The sequence below is a fragment of the Balaenoptera musculus genome, chromosome 1 (assembly GCF_009873245.2).
Source record: "Balaenoptera musculus isolate JJ_BM4_2016_0621 chromosome 1, mBalMus1.pri.v3, whole genome shotgun sequence".
In the NCBI taxonomy this organism is placed as follows: Eukaryota; Metazoa; Chordata; class Mammalia; order Artiodactyla; family Balaenopteridae; genus Balaenoptera; species Balaenoptera musculus.
The window spans coordinates 164,092,629-164,108,814 of NC_045785.1; the positions used below are offsets into that span (position 1 = coordinate 164,092,629).

At 39.8% G+C, this 16,186-nt stretch overlaps 2 protein-coding genes across 8 annotated transcripts in view; one reads left to right on the forward strand and one right to left on the reverse strand.

Moving 5' to 3' along the window:
- Positions 1 to 8,576, forward strand: part of AIDA (axin interactor, dorsalization associated) — a 41,044-nt gene extending 32,468 nt beyond the window's left edge. Inside the window, exons 7-10 of the mRNA XM_036852264.1 lie at positions 3,395 to 3,517; positions 5,533 to 5,655; positions 7,877 to 7,994; positions 8,107 to 8,576. Of these exons, the coding sequence (XP_036708159.1) occupies positions 3,395 to 3,517; positions 5,533 to 5,655; positions 7,877 to 7,994; positions 8,107 to 8,203 (461 nt within the window). The 3' untranslated portion in view covers positions 8,204 to 8,576. The remainder of the gene's footprint in view (positions 1 to 3,394; positions 3,518 to 5,532; positions 5,656 to 7,876; positions 7,995 to 8,106) is intronic.
- A 3,392-nt stretch (positions 8,577 to 11,968) lies between these two features.
- Positions 11,969 to 16,186, reverse strand: part of MIA3 (MIA SH3 domain ER export factor 3) — a 52,952-nt gene continuing 48,734 nt past the window's right edge. For 3 of the 7 annotated variants that reach the window (XM_036852214.1, XM_036852224.1, XM_036852228.1), the window contains 3 exons: positions 15,738 to 15,817; positions 13,834 to 13,984; positions 11,969 to 12,818 (listed from right to left, as the gene is read on the reverse strand). In XM_036852214.1, coding sequence (XP_036708109.1) covers positions 12,508 to 12,818; positions 13,834 to 13,984; positions 15,738 to 15,817 — 542 coding nt within the window. In that variant the 3' untranslated portion in view covers positions 11,969 to 12,507. Of the gene's footprint in view, positions 12,819 to 13,833; positions 13,985 to 15,518; positions 15,597 to 15,737; positions 15,818 to 15,942; positions 15,990 to 16,186 lie in introns of all 7 variants that reach the window. The other 4 variants (XM_036852239.1, XM_036852246.1, XM_036852232.1 and 1 more) reach the window with 2 other exon arrangements.

Here is a 16,186-nt window from a genome sequence, read left to right on the forward strand (position 1 = left end):
AAATTAAGAAGTCTTAAATAAATGGAGAGATATACTCCAGTTCATGGGTTGGAAGAAGCAATTTGTAAAGATGTGGCTGTTTCTAAAATTGATCTGAACTTCACTGCAGTCCCAACAGTGTTTTTGTTATTTGATGTTTCAGGGCTTTTTGTGTTTTTTTTTAAGAGCTTGACAGCTGTTGTGTTATAATTTACATGGAAATGCAAAGGGCTAAAAGTAGTTAAGACTCTTGAAGAATAATGTCAAGGCGGGAGAATTTGCTTTGCCAAATGTCAAGACTTTTTGTAAAATTATAGTAATCAAGACTCTCACGGTAGTGGTGCAAGGGTAAGAAATAGTCCATTGAGAGAATGGGGAGCCCGGAAACAGACCCACACTTGATTTATGATCAAAATGCCACTGCAGATACATGGGTGAGATGACAGTCTATTAAGTAAGTAGTGCTGGGACAATTGAGTGTCCATGTGGAATAGAATGGGATTGGGCTCCTACCACACACCGTAGCCAAAAATTAATTCTATGTGGATTATAGAATGAAATGTGAATGACAAAACAAAAAAGCTCTTATAAGAATACCTTCATGAGCTTGGACTGGGGAAAGATTTCTTGAATAGGACACAGAAAGCACTGACTATAAAGGAATTTAGAGATTGAGAAATTTGAATATGTTAACATTAAGAATTTACCATAATCAGAAGACACCATAAACAGAAAAGGCATTCTAAACATGCAAAGACTGATCAGGGTATTAAAAGTCAAGAATAGCTGTTATCTCTTGGGAGAGAGAGTGATTTGGGTGCATGTTGGGGGCACATGTTAGGCTCTACACTTGCTGGTAGTGTCTTTCTTTCCTGGATATGGTGCTAGTCACACAGGTGTGTTCACTTTGTGAAAATTCATTAAGCTGTGCTTAGAATTTGTACACGTTTTAATATGTTACCCTTCACTATACAGATTTTTTTTAAAAAAGGAAAGCCACTGAGAAATTATTTGTAAAACATGTATCCAACAAAAAGCTTATGTCAAAATATTAGAGGACTGCTACAAATCAGTAAGAAAAAGGTGAACATTTCAGGGACTTCCCTGGTGGTCCAGTGGGTAAAACTCCACACTCCCAATTCAGGGGGCCCGGATTTGATCCCTGGTCAGGGAACTAGATCCTGCATGCATGCCGCAACTAAGAATTCTGCATGCTGCAACTAAGACCCAGTGTAGCCAAAATAAATAAATAAATAAATAAAATTTTTTTAAAAGGTGAGCATTTCAGTAGTAAAGTGGGCAAAATAATTGAATAGATACTTCAGGAAAAGGGAAATACAAATGCTTATTTTTAAATGAAAAGGTGCTCAACTCATTAATCATTGGCAAAATGAGCTTAAGACTAGATTGGCATTTCTCTACACCTAAATTGGCCAAAAAGAAGAATCTGACAACTCCCAAGTGCTAGTGAGGATGTGGAGCAATGGAGACTGTACTAGGAGTAGAAATTGACACGACCACTTGGGAAAATAGTTTGTAATTACATAGCAAACATGAAGGTGATACACCATGTGACTCAGTAAGTCCTCCCTTGGGAAATGTGTGCTTAGGTGGAGCAGAGCATGTATCCAAGAATGTTTACAGCAGCATTAACAATTTCCAAAAACTTGAAGCAGCTCAAATGCCTGTCAACAGAAGAATGGATACAAGAACTGGTATGTTTGTACAACCTCTATACTATACTAATTGTGGACAATCATAAAAACGAACAAATTACAGCAACTGACAACAGTTGGATAAATCTAAAGTTCAACAGCAGGCAAAACATAATTATACAGGGATGCTTTTTAGTAGTGATTTTAAAAGCCAGGGTGGTGAGGAGGACTTCAGAAGAGCATCGAGTGGGGATAGACGGGGACCCTGAGGTCGCGCTTTAGTTTGTGACCTCGGTGGCGGTTACGTGGGTGCCTGCTCTCCGACATTTCATTAAGCTGTACGCTCGTTTCATCTGCTTTTCTGAATATGTGTTAGATTCACAATTTAAAAATTTTTTTAAAGAATAGACGGTGCAGTAAAGACCTTTTATCTTTAATGTAAGAAAACCTGTGAAAATTGAAAATGTGTTGAAATATGGCAAAATATTTCATGTGAAAAAGTAATGTTAATTTTGAAACAGTATTAAATACTGCTTTGAATGCCCCATTTTGGTTTTTCTGCTTTTTATACTTCTACCTTGTCATTAGTCAAAAAAAATTTTTAACAGGTACCACCAGTTAAGACTCTTGGACTTCTATAGTAATTTTCATGTCATAAAACTCACTCATTCTAAGTGTACAATTCAATGACTTTTGATAAATCTATAGTGTTGTGCGTCTATCAGTGTGATCCAATTTGAGAACATTTTCATTGCCCCCTAAAATTCCCTCAAGCACATTTGCAGTCAGTTAAATGTATTAATAATATATTTTGAACATGGTAAGTTGATTGATTCATGTACTTCAAATACTTCCTCATTAAAAGTAGAATAACACATTGTTGGATAGAAACTTGAAGAGTGTCAACCAAAGGCCTTTATAAATGTTAGATTCTGTAGTTTGTGGTACTATATACATATTAAATTAAAATCAACTTTTGTTTGCATCTGTTCATCGATTATTTGAAATAAATGAACAAACTGTACAGTCGATTTCTTTCTTCACGTCATTTTCTTGGTGGGGAATGCTCTTGCGTGGTTCTGGGTGGTTTTCAGTTTTAAAAAATTTAATTGATCTATGGAAAAGATTTCAAACATACAATTACTCTTGTGGTTTTATGTGGCATTCTCAGTAGGACTGATTTCTGAGAGGATAGATCATACAGAATAGGATGAAGAAAGGAGTGGGAAATTACACTGTAAAGTTATTCAGTTAAATATATAAATAGTAAGTTATACGTTATTTCTTGAAAGATTAATAGTAGCTGAAAGATTTATTGATTGATTCTGTTATTAAAATTTTCAAACTTTAGAAATACGTAACAAATGTTTATAAAGCTTTTTGTGTTCTTGTTCTACCACTTCATGTTGAGATATGGAGTATATTATATAGGAGTAAATGTGAAGCATATATATTATGTACATTCTTTACGTGATAATTTGTAATTGGGCTTCCTGGATTGGAATTTTAACAAACTTGAGTTAGTAATTTATGCTTTACTGTTGAATATGAAGTATGGAAGTGTAGATGTATCTTGTGTCTAATTAAGCATTTGTCTGAGAAGAATAACATCAAGTGTCTGGAAGTTTTGGAAACCAAAATAATGCCTGGCTAGTTACTAAGCCAGTTAAGAGCAAAGTTATATCTTCTCTGTGTTGTTAAAATATTTACTTTGAAATTATTGGTGGAGCTCGTTTTTATTGCTGTTTCTCCATTGCCAGGTACTTTATTACCAAGGTTGCCATCAGAACCAGGAATGACATTACTCACTATCAGAATTGAGAAAATTGGCCTGAAAGATGCTGGGCAATGCATTGATCCCTATATCACAGTTAGTGTAAAAGGTAAATAACTATGTATATCTGTCTTCCCTCTGGGGAATTTTATAATGTTGCTTCTCATTTGGAACTTTTTTGGTGGGGAGAGGGAGGGGATGTTTTATATCTGTGACAACTTATTTTAGTTGATTTTACAGTGAGGCAAAATCCCTGGGAAGAGGTGGTCATCATTCCTTCACCAAACATTTCTGAGAGATTTACTAAAAATCCTTTCCTATCCATAACTTACTCTCTTATTTGCTTTTGGCTTTTTCTTTGTGTATATCTTTTTATTCTTAAAATTCCGTCAAGGGTGCTGACTAGACAGACACACTGTCTTTAACACCAGATGCATCCTTCAGAAAACAGGTTAAAAAAATGTCCCCCACCTTCCAAGGGTGTGCGGTTTTCTTTGCAAAGCCCAGTGTTCTCCTGTTTTCCCACGCCTCCACTTCAGGTCCTCTCGTTCCTGTCCAAGAGAGGTTTGTACATAGGACAGCTGTGCAGAGGTGGATGAGAATCGGGCCTTCGATTAACCATGAGTGGAGACAGGGAAGTAGGATGCATCCATAAACATTCACGCCCTGAGCATAATCCTGCGGGACATTAGACGAGTGATGTATTATTTCTTATCCTTAACTATGTTACCGTCATTATTAAGCATGATTACTCTTAGGATTTGTTTTTTTCTATCCAATGGCAAACCATTTTTTTCCTTGAAAACAACTTTTTTGGTCATTGGTTTAAGAGGGAAGCCACAGTGATTGAATTGTTTTGTTGTTGCCAAGCATTTTATACAGCACTTTATTTGTAAAGTGCTCAACAGTCTTTTAAAAATAATTATTGGGTGATTGACGATGAAGTTGTCATACTATTATTCAGAAATAACTGCACAGTTAATCCAGTCTACAGTTAATAAACCTGCAGTTTGAGACAAATCAAACAGGTATGGACTGAAATTATATGGAGGGAACTTTTACCGATCATAGAAATATTCAGACCCATGGGTTCATTAGTACCGAATAAAAGAAAAAGGATTTTGGCCCCAGACAAGAATTTTAACATGGAGAGACCATGATCCATAGCGCTAACCCTGTGACACTTTAACTTCTGATGTTACTGGTTCTCAAATCCATGGTCTACTGGGAGGTATTTATACCCTACAGTGTTTGACAGGCCATTCACAAAAGTACATTCTCATTCAGGAACAAACACTGTAAAATACAAAAAAATGTAATGAAATGTAGATATTATGTTACCTTTGCATATGGTTGAACTGAAACATGTTTTATTTAAATAACTTTAGGAACTGAAGTAATCAAACGAAACGTACTCTCTTGCTTTAAGGTCCCTAAGATGGGTCTGTTGAATAATACATGAACACTGAGTAGTCATTAAATGAGTCTGTGTTGAATTAGATTAAACTGGATGATTCCTGGCTCCAAAAATTACAGCAGTATACCATACGCAGTGTGCCATCTGGTTATTGTAAATCAGCTGATGTTATAGCAAGTAGAACCAGAATTTAAGTAATATATGTAAGAAGTGTTCATTCATGGAAAAGTTTCCTTGGCAGCTGTCGTGTCCATTGTTTGGTCCTCTGACTTGAATACAGCAGGGGAATTCTGATAATGTTAGATTTATCGGCCTTTCCACGTCATGCACCCGAGCAAGGTTGGGAAATAGTGGTAGGAGCACCATTGGGGTATATTACATCCCCAAATGTAATTCACAAAAATATACTGGCCCGTGTCCTCAGAAGACACCTCTTAACTAGTAAGGATCCAATTTTGTGATGTGTAAGGAGGCTTCCTCCTCCTATCCATGGGGGTCTCCCACCCTCTCTACGCCGTGCCCTCCACATGACCTTGCAAACCAGCCGCCTTCAGGTACCTGCTCACCCCAGACACGGGTCTTTATTGGCCTCAGAATCTCCTCTCAGCTTTTGCCTCTTCAGAAAACACAGCCCTTTGTAGTTCCTTTGCAGTTTTTAAGTCTTTGTATTTGAAGGCTCGAAGCAGAAACTTTTTTTTCCTCTCTAGATCTGAATGGCATAGATTTAACTCCCGTGCAAGATACTCCCGTGGCTTCAAGAAAAGAAGATACGTATGTTCATTTTAATGTGGACATTGAGCTCCAGAAGCATGTTGAAAAATTAACCAAAGGTTTGTGATGCTAAAAGTAGAACTATATTCAGAATTTGATTCTTTATTCTCCAGCTTTGAATCTGTTATGTACAGTGACTGTCATTTTAACTGAGACTAATGCTAATGAGTACACTTTATGTTTATAAGCATTTCAGTTAATCTTCCTAGGCTATTCTCATTTTACATTTTGTCCTTTCTTATAAATGCCGTGAAGTATAGAGCTGTGCATACCAGCAATGCAGGAAATATATTATCTACAGATGATGCAGATGAATAATAAAAATTTTTTAACTTCCTTAAAATGATGGTATCATATTTGGACCTTAATGCTGTTTTCAAATGTGACTTTATTTTCACATTTATTCAGACCTCAGACACAATCACGATGACAAGGAGATGGGTTCCGTAGCTGAAGAGACTAAGAAATGTGATCTGCTATCTTAAAGATCTATGAGGTTTTTTTTTTTTTTTTTTTTTTTTTGTAGTTTTACTTTTGTTTTTGTTTTTGTTTTTTTTTTTAAATTTTATAGCTACTTTATTTATTTATTTATTTATTCTTGGCTGTGTTGGGTCTCCGGTTCGTGTGAGGGCCTTCTCCAGTTACGGCAAGTGGGGGCCACTCCTCATCGCGGTGCGGAGACCGCTCTTCATCGCGGTGCGCGGGCCTCTCACTATCGCGGCCCCCCCCGTTGCGGGGCACAGGCTCCAGACGCGCAGGCTCAGCAGCTGTGGCTCACGGGCCCAGCCGCTCCGTGGCCCGTGGGATCTTCCCAGACCAGGGCCCGAACCCGCGTCCCCTGCATTAGCAGGCAGACTCCCAACCGCTGCGCCACCAGGGAAGCCCGATCTATGAGGTTTTTAAATAATAAAATGCCTCTGTTATTGCCGTGGAAGGGAGAAGAGAAGCTACCCTTTTGTGGACATGGCAGGGTCATACACCTGGGGACCGAGGTCACCGGTAACCTAACAATTGTAATCCTTTCGTGTGTGTTGGTAGCAGATGCTAAATATGCCCATCTCTGGAATTCCCTGACGGTCCAGTGGTTAAGACTTGGTACTTTCATTGCTGGGGTCCGGATTCAATCCCTGGTCGGGGAACTAAGATCCCACAAGCCACGCGGCTCGGCAAATAAATAAATAAAGACACCCATCTCTCCCTCACCCACATCCCTTTGTCTCCTAAGTGATTGGCTTTTCTTTCCTTCCTTGACATGTGAAGCGCTCCATCTGGACCCAGGTGCCAGGGCTGCGCACACATTTCTGAACATTGTTAAACTTCTGGTCACTTGTGAGTTTTGTCATCAGTGAAAGTATTAGATGTATGTTAACTGTCTTTAAAAGCAAAGCAAGATCCAGCACCGCTCTGATTAAGCCTGTGTTAATAAGGAGCCAGTTAACAGGGAGACCCTGACGTCCTTCCGTCTCTTTCCTTGCCTTCTTTAGAAATTAATTGTTGTTGGCTACACAGATGAGGCGACTTATTATTCTGTTTTTAGCTTTTCTCTGTGGGGAGGTGGAGAGAGCTTATCTGTTGGGCTTTGGGGAGAGGAAACTATCTACATGTTTCATCACCACTTGTTCACTGGGGGAGGGGTGGGATGGGCGTGCTCTCTAAGCCCTCGTCTTACTTAGCGCTGTCTTCACACAAGCACATGTCATTCCAGGAAAAACAAAACAGGGCTTTGGACACTGAGAGAGGTATTAGGAAGCAGTTAACATTTAAAAACTGAACCAGCTGTTGTTCAGACTGCAAACTTCAAACTCCCAAAAACTGAATTTTTGAGTTTTTGAGTTTTTGTTTCGAGAAACTAAGTTTGGATTTTTTGATGAACTCTTTTACATGCCTTTTCTACTTAATGCGTTTCTATGAGTAATGTTACTACTTAACAAGTGTCTTCTGTGGGTATTTTTGGTAGTATTTAGTATTTTCTGTTCTTAATATTTTATAATTCTACCTGTGGATGAACTTATTTACATTCCTGAGTCATTCTGGCTCAAGAAGTTTTGCTCTACTCTGTAGAATAGGATGATACGGAGACATGTCCCTCCATTCAGGTACAGACGAGTTTTGGGGTGACAACCATAGTCAGTCGTATCATCAGAGAGATTGTTTGACAGAGGTTACTTTGTAAAATTATGACAGTTGTTGCTTGTTCATAGGCTTCTGGCGATCAAAGAAAATTTATTGACACTAGAAATGTGCTGTCTGTGGCTAATCTGCTTTGCTTTAATTCCTTAGGTGCAGCTATTTTCTTTGAATTCAAACACTACAAGCCTAAAAAAAGGTTTACCAGCACCAAGTGTTTTGCTTTCATGGAGATGGATGAAATTAAGCCTGGGCCAATCGTAATAGAGCTGTAAGTGACGCACATACAGAAGTAGTACTAATTTAACGGTGACTACGCTCTCTTCTTAACGTGTAACCTGGGAATAGATCAGTTATCAATGGCTTTTCTATTGTGGTTACAGGTACAAGAAACCCACTGACTTTAAAAGAAAGAAATTGCAATTATTGACCAAGAAACCACTTTATCTTCATCTGCATCAAACTTTGCACAAGGAATGATCCTGACATGAATACCCTGGAACTTCTGTGAATCTTACCACTCAGTAGAAACCATCCTAGCTCTGTGTAGCACATTCGCCCTTCAACAGGCAGGAAGCAAGTCGTACCCAGGCCAGCAGGCCAGAGTGAGTCCATTACAAAGCTGTAGCACAGAATTCAAAGTCCAGCACGTCACTGATGTAAAAGACTCCTTTGGATACAGGCTTACTGTAGATCTTGAAACGTTTTCACTTTTATATTAATCGTGCAATGAATAGCCTCTTTTCTAATTTGCCACTACTCCTGCCCTGCTTCCTGGAACGACACTGTTGTGGGTGGAATGTGCTCACCTTCACACTTAATACAGCAATAAGAGTGTGCTAGAGTTTACACACCTGTCCACTTCTGCGCCAATATGCTCTTTGGTTTTTCGAGTTAATGTCAGACTTTGGGTTGATGTGGGTAGGATAGTATGAAACTGCTTTGAGAGGAATTGGACCTATTATGCTGCCCAAGGTCAGTCTGGAAATTTATAGGCTGCTTCTCGGAGACGGCCTTGATTCACCCTGATCTCATGGTTCTCCTGCTTAGAAACAGTGTGCCTTGGCCTAATCAGTATCCCATATGGGTGTGTTCGCAGGTGGTAGCTGTGATTTTTCCAGATGACCGGATCGTTTTTCTGAAAGTGAGCATGTTTTTAGTCATGTTGATTAGCTTTTTTCTACATCACATCGTTACTCTTTCTGATTGTGATTCTGGGGTTAGTGACGGAACCATCTCAGAATAATAACAAATTCCTGGTGGGTTTATAATGTCTTCTAAATCGTGTAATCTAAAAATAATTTGAGTCAGATGCTAACAAGATACCGCAGGAATAACTGCTGTTTTTCTGACAACTGATTGTGAAACCTTAGAACCTGCATACCTCTTCTTATAGTGCTGAGTATGCAAATCTGGAGATATTCTATTTTTTTTTATATAGGTAGATAGGATTGCCATTTATTTCCTATGTAGATATACTGACATTCATCCATATGGAAATATGCAGGTCATTAGCTTTTTATAATTTGACTATTTACATTCTTTTGACTTAATAATGGGGCATAAATAAAACTTTCATAGTACACACGAGGTGGATATTTGATACACAGAACATTTAAGATTTGGGGTGGGCATTCTGTGGGTTAGATGTGGAGCCCACATATTTAATGTTCACTTTTAAATGACCAATGCTAGCATGAGGGGAACGCAGTGCCAGTACTTGGCCTATTTTTAAACTCGTGTAATAAGCCTAGTCAATACCATTCAGTATGTTTGCTTTTTAAAATAAGTAACCACAATTAAGTTCTAGCCCTTGCACTTCAAGAGATCTAGTCTCCACTTTCAGTTGTCTGTTAGGTCAGTTCTGTTTACTATGATGGATGTTAAAAAACTATATGAGCCTGAAGAATTCTCAACCCAATTTAGTCTTGCCTCCCTCTTGATTAGTTTAATTCCAGATGATTCCATCCACAGTAGCTTGAGGGGATGAGGAATTTGCCTTAATAAATTACTTTGTTGTTCACTCAACTCTTAGACTGTGACTTGTCAGCCCCGTGCCCCCGCCCTCCGCCCCCAGACTGTAAGCTCCTCAGGGGGCAAGAACCACATGTTCTCCATGTCACGTACATTTTCTGAGGTGCTTGGCAGCGCTCTGTACCCTGTGGAGTACTCAGTACCTTTTGTTTGATGTTGCTGACAAGACCTAAAAATAATCCCTTAAAAAACCTACCATTAAAATGTAGCAAAACTGATACATTGTTCTTTCTCTTTTCTCATAGACCATAAGACATGTATATCAAGGTGATAGTTTATGTCACATCTGCTGTCATTCACAAAAGTATGGTGTAGATGAACTCCAAATGCCTTTCATCAGTGTTAAAGAAGCTTAAATCGAACACCGCGTGATTAGCTTAGCTTTGTAATTCAGACCTGAATGAAATAACAAAACGAGCGACTGTCTTGAAGCAGTAGACAGACACAGAATACTCCACATCCCACAAATTATTTACTTTTCGATGAAAAGCTCAGCCACTGAACAGTAACCACAACTCTAGCAGACTTCCAGGCTGAATCGCTGCTGCTCTGTAACTCGGATGATTTTAGCAACCAAGCCCAGAAAGACGGTCAGTCAGTTAGCTGGAGATGACTTCTGAAACAGATGTAATTTTCAAGCGAGTCGGGGCTGATGGGACTGAGGGTGATGCCCCCCACACCCTCTCCAAATTGGCGGCTTGCCTGGGCTGGGCTGCCAAAGGGGTGCAGACAGAGGGCTCTGAGAGGGGCGGCAGGGATGGCAGGTCTGGGGCCGCTCGGCTAAGCCACAGGTGGAAGTTCTCTACAACTGACTGACTTCTCAATATGAAACAGAGAACAAACACCGAAAAGGCTTTAGAGGTTAAAAAAAAGAAAAAGACTCCAGGATTTGATGTTGAAATAGATTTAATTTACCTTTGCTACTATATTATCTTCCTAACTGGTGTAATCTATATTTAAATACTATTTAAATTTTGAAATTATCTTAACTTCACCATTATTTCACGTCCTGAAGAGACTGATATACTCAAAAGCTGTATTTGTGACTTAATCTTTTTATTTTACATGGTTAAAAATAACCTATGCTGTTAACTATGGAGTTTTCCTCTTAAATTTCTTCTATTCTTGATAATAAACAGGACACAGAGATGGAATTCTCTTTTCCTGAAAAACTCCTTATGTATTCATTATGAATTTTGGAAGAGTTGTCTTCTTTCAACGGTCCATATCTTTCTAAAGTGGCATCTTTTAGTTTAGTATAAAGAAAAAGTTTTGTTTCACAGTGAAGCATTTGCTTTATTTTATAAGGTATTCTTAGAGGATTAAATATCCTAAAGGTGACAAGTCGCGGTGCAGATTTCAGTAGTATCATTACATCACAGAACTTCAGAGAATGCAAGAGTATGATCTAGCCGTGAACAACAATATCAACCTTTTATAATTCTGATTTAATTGAAATCTTAAACTTCTTGAAATGTGCTACAAAGTTACTATAAAGTGTCTGGTGAGTTAGTTAGTTCTTAGAAACATTGTTTAAAAGACCTGGTGCAGTAATGGGTATAGCAAGTATGATGCAATCCTAGATTCTCAGATTTACTGATTTTTAAATATAAGTGCCAGTATTCATATATGAATTTTGGAGTAGGATCAATCAACAAAGAGAACTGAGTTCAGCCCATGGTTGCTGACCTAGGGCATGTTACAAGCCTCACAGTCCTAAATCATTCTTTCTCATAGTATTACCTACTCTTTGCCCTTTTTTGCCATATTCCTTGAAAGTCAGTGGCAAGGTATAGGAGAAATAACAGACTCTCTACATTTTTTGAAAGAAATTTTCTTACTTTTATGGTCATGACACATCATTTTCATTTTTCCGTTATGCACCCTTAACGTCAAGAGACGGTAAAAGCAACAAATCAGGTCAGACAACTCTTGCTACATGTAAACTCATACTCAGAAAACCATTCTCAACCAGGTAGAGCCACAAGAAAGCACGTGAATGCTGTCCAAATTGGCCCACTGACTTCTTTGAAGTAGAAGGAAAACATATCAGTTGTGGTGCTTCCCGGTGACGTGGAGGTTGAACTCATGAGCGGTGAGCCAGGGAAGTGTGCTGCCAGGTCACCATCTTCAGTTCTGGGAACTTGAGTTTACATGTTTCCAAAATGGTACAAGTCTCGTGAGAAAACAATGAGTCAACAGACACTTGGGAAATATTAATAACCAAATTTTTATGAACTATTACTACAAAGAACTTCAGCAAGAGGGGAGATAAAAGTTTAGTAATCTTTTTAGTAAACATTTTTAGCGTAACAGTCTTTGCGACCAGATATTTTTTAAAAATCAAGCTTATAAATACTGTTGCTCTGTATTCAACTGGTGTACACTAAAAATAGGATAATAAATGGAAATACATGTTCTTATAGCATTTCCACAGGAAATGTTCATATTTTTCACGACATTCTAAATCATTTAGCAGTTACATATGCTACATTAACTAAAACACAGGTATTCTTTATTGCACATTTCAAAGTTGTAAGGAGGCTCTAGCTTACAAGGTGATTTTTATTTTGGGAGGGGGAAATGATATTTTTTAACTGTTTGGCTCAAAAATGCACACTGCCAAGGCAGCTTAGTTCTAAAAACAAACCTTTTAAAATCAACTTTTGGATTCTGAAGCCAGTGAAAATCCTCTACCGTCATGAACAGCGCACAGTCCACTTTCTCTCAGACTAGAAGTCCGAGGTCAGTTACGGGCTCTGTGTGAAAGCCTGCGAACAGCCCTGGCTAGTGCTCTGAGAGGCAGGCGGGGGCTCACCTCTGGAGCCGGAAGCCGGTGAGTCTCTTGCAGCAGAGGAAGGTGGATAATCCTGGGGGCCATGGGTTGGGGGTGGTAATCGGGTACCAGGGATAAAGTACTCTCTTGGGCCAAGAGAGCCTAAAGGTCTAAAAGGTGCGTGTCCTGGTAAGAACTCTCGAGGGTCAAGAGGCAGGTCCCGTTTTCCTGGTGGAACGCCTGGTGCATATTCTCTTAAGCCAAGTGGTGGACGCAAACCAGGACCTGGAAAAATTAAAATTCAGTCACGTAACTACATATGAACATATCTAAATTTAGATGATTCCATGTATGTTAATCGTTAATTCTTCATACCCCTGGAAGTCAGGTGGTGGCATCCCCACTTTATAGATGGGGCAAACTGAGGCTCAGCAAGTTTAAGTTACACGCCTGTAGCCAGCCAGCCATGAAGCAACATAGGCTGGATTTAAACGTGGCTCTACCTAGCTTGTGGTTTTTTTCGACAACACAATTCTGCTGTCTTTATCTCACAAGAGCTTGATTTGTACTTAGAAGTACTATATATCATACTAAGACGATAGATTATGAAATAAGGGCTTCACTGTTAGTAAATTTTGATAAGGGAAATTCCATTGTTACTGTAACAATTAAAAACTCATGCAGTAGGCAGCATGGACCTACATATGCCATCAAAATCAAGGTGTCTGCCCTGCTGGGAAAGGCCTTCCAGCTCCACCTAATTAAATTCAGCAACATTCTACCTAGTAGCTACTATATTCTACCTTCTCTTTAACATTTCCTTCCTGTTTATTCCCAAGGTGGGGAGTGATGGATTAATCTTTCCTTCTTTTATACTCTGTGACCCGTTGCTTATACTTCCATTATGGTGATTACAAGTTTTATGTTGCATATAATGTATGTATGTGTCCTACAGGACGCCTTAAGCTCTTGGAGTTAGGAGAGTTAATTCCATCCATAACAGAGCCTAGTATATAGCCAGAGATGTTCAAGAAACATAGGCAGAAATAATATTTCTGACTTTCTATGAACAGCCCATTTTCCCTTGTCTACAAGAGATACCTACTGCCCATCTCAGTATAGGGAGATTATGCAGCACCCCATGTGTCCTGAGAAACTGGCAGAAAAGTTCAAATGTACTCAGCCAGCTTTACCCTTTCATTTCACAGCCCTGCGTAGCAACTGTTAAAATTTTATCTAGGATTAGAATGAAAAGATGAATACACTTCACAAGTCCATTACTACCATTCAATCATCATACCAAAGGGCGGAGGAAGTGGCCGAGGCCCAAAAGGCCCACAGAGTTGAGGAGGTGGTCCGTATCGAATGGGTGGTAGTAGAGGGCCTCCCACGGGGGAGCTCATGAGGGGTGCCCCTGGAAAAGGAGGGGGCCCTTTTGCAGCCATATTAACCTGCAAAGGAGAAGTAATGAAAGTTCTGAAATACTTGGATATGACAGATAAAAGCACCAACACCAGTAAACGCTAAAACCCAATGAAGCAGATGTCAGGCACCTGTCCAAAGAGCGAACTACGGCAATGAAACTCTACCCCTCCTATCTGTCCCACTGACAGCTCGGGAGGGTTCAAAGAATGTCAGAAGAGTGAACACTTCCACCATACTCATATTATTGCTTGTACAGGCAAACAGAAGAGGATGCAAGAGGACTGTCAAAGGATGTTAACAGCGGTGATTCCCAACTAAGAACTAACAAGCATACCATACACACCGTAAACTGCTTCTAGGCAGCCCCTCCCTCCCGTCACCACAATAGCTCATTTTTCCATATTAAGAGTGGAAAGAACAAAAGGGAATGAAAAATCCATTTTCTACACACGTAAGAAGAGCTAATATTCAGAGTACCTTCAATTTCCTTTCATGTGTTATAAGATCTCACCTTGCTTTAAACATGAGGGAACAGAGGCACAGAGAGTATTAGATAACTTGCCGAAGGTCACACAGCACGTAAGAGGCTGCGCTGGAATCCACTGTCAGCCTGACTCCAAGCCAGGGCTCTTCCTCCTCTGCCCCCGCTATCAGAGGAGGCTCTACTCTCTTTGAAGTCAGTCCGCTACTTCAAAGGGGTCTTGGGTCTTAGCCAGGCTGCCCTGGGACACAAGGAGCTCTCAAGCGATGTGTATTCCTGGAGTCCTGCACTGGAACTCACAGGTATTTCCCAACAGAGCTAACGTTATATATACACGTTCAGCAGGCACAGCTCCAGCATCTACCTCCATTCACCGGTAACACTGTCCTTCACATTATGAGGTGCTGACCCATCCTTCCCTACGGAAGCTGGGTTGGAAATTCTCAATAATGAAAATACATATCTCGACGTCAACACAGTAAAGCACTGTGAGGTACGATCAGAGGACTTAGCAGCTGTCGCAGCTACACAAGTTACAAGAGAATACACTTATGTGAACATAATTCAAGGCTACTGCTGGGAACTGGCACAACAGGTAATTAAAGATTTCCACTATTCAGTACTTCACTTATAGCAAACATCCTCTGTTACTAATCTGTAATTTCAGATTATTCAAAATAGGGCTTGCCTGGTATACCACTGGAGATATTCTTAAATAGCACACTTCCAAGCAAGTACGTAATAATGATGAATTTACACAATATACGATGAACTGACTTGCCTTAGAGCACTCAACACCGAAGCACACAATACAGAATTGAAGTGATGACTTTTCACATTTTAAGGTTAATTACAACAGATGCTCTAAAGAGATTAATCACCTAACCAAAACAGGAAAAAGGAGTAAAAACCAACCAACCAACCAAACAACCAACCAGACTTCAGCAACCCAGCAACACTTCCAAGTCAACAGTAAGGTCAGCATTGCCATGCAATTTAAAGCAAAGCAGATGAGTGTCATGCTCCTCTGATCCTTTCCAGAAATACACCAAGTAAAAAGCCCAGTTCAACCTACAAGCACTTAGTGCTACTGGATGCTCAGCCAAAGACGTACTGCTGGGAACTGAAGGGCCTTCAGGCTCTTGGAGAACAGTTTCCTTTTTCAAAAAGCAAATGCGATGGTACAGAGATAACAGAGCACCCAAAAGGGAGATGGACGAGGCAGAGAGGGCGTGGTAGAAGAAATTAGATGTCTCCTGAAGTACCTAATTACAATTCAAAGTGACTGCAGAATTTACCTTGCCCTCATCCATCACCTTAGAGGGGGAAGAGCTTCTTGAGCTACTGGTCATCATGGGAGCTGCACCAGATTCTGGATCTGTGGGAGGCCAGAGGACTGATTTAGACTTATTCTGACTTGTATACTCTCTGAAGAAGAATACAAAGTCCCCTACCCACCTCCTCTACAATCTGAGACTCTCTGAACACACTTAGGCCCCTTACCAGAGGCAGAGGGTTTCCCAGATGCCTCAGGTGACCATCCACTGACCCTTGAGAGAGAAATAACAGCCCTTGCATGAATTTTTCAGAATAAACCAATTGTGGACAGGTCAGGTTTCAGTTCTACCCAGAAAGCAAAATTTAAAATGGGTCTCCCAATACGTATGAGGAGAAATCACTAACAATTTATGCACAAACTTAAAGAATTAAAGTAAGAACTATCTTGGATTTGAAAGACCTGCACGTT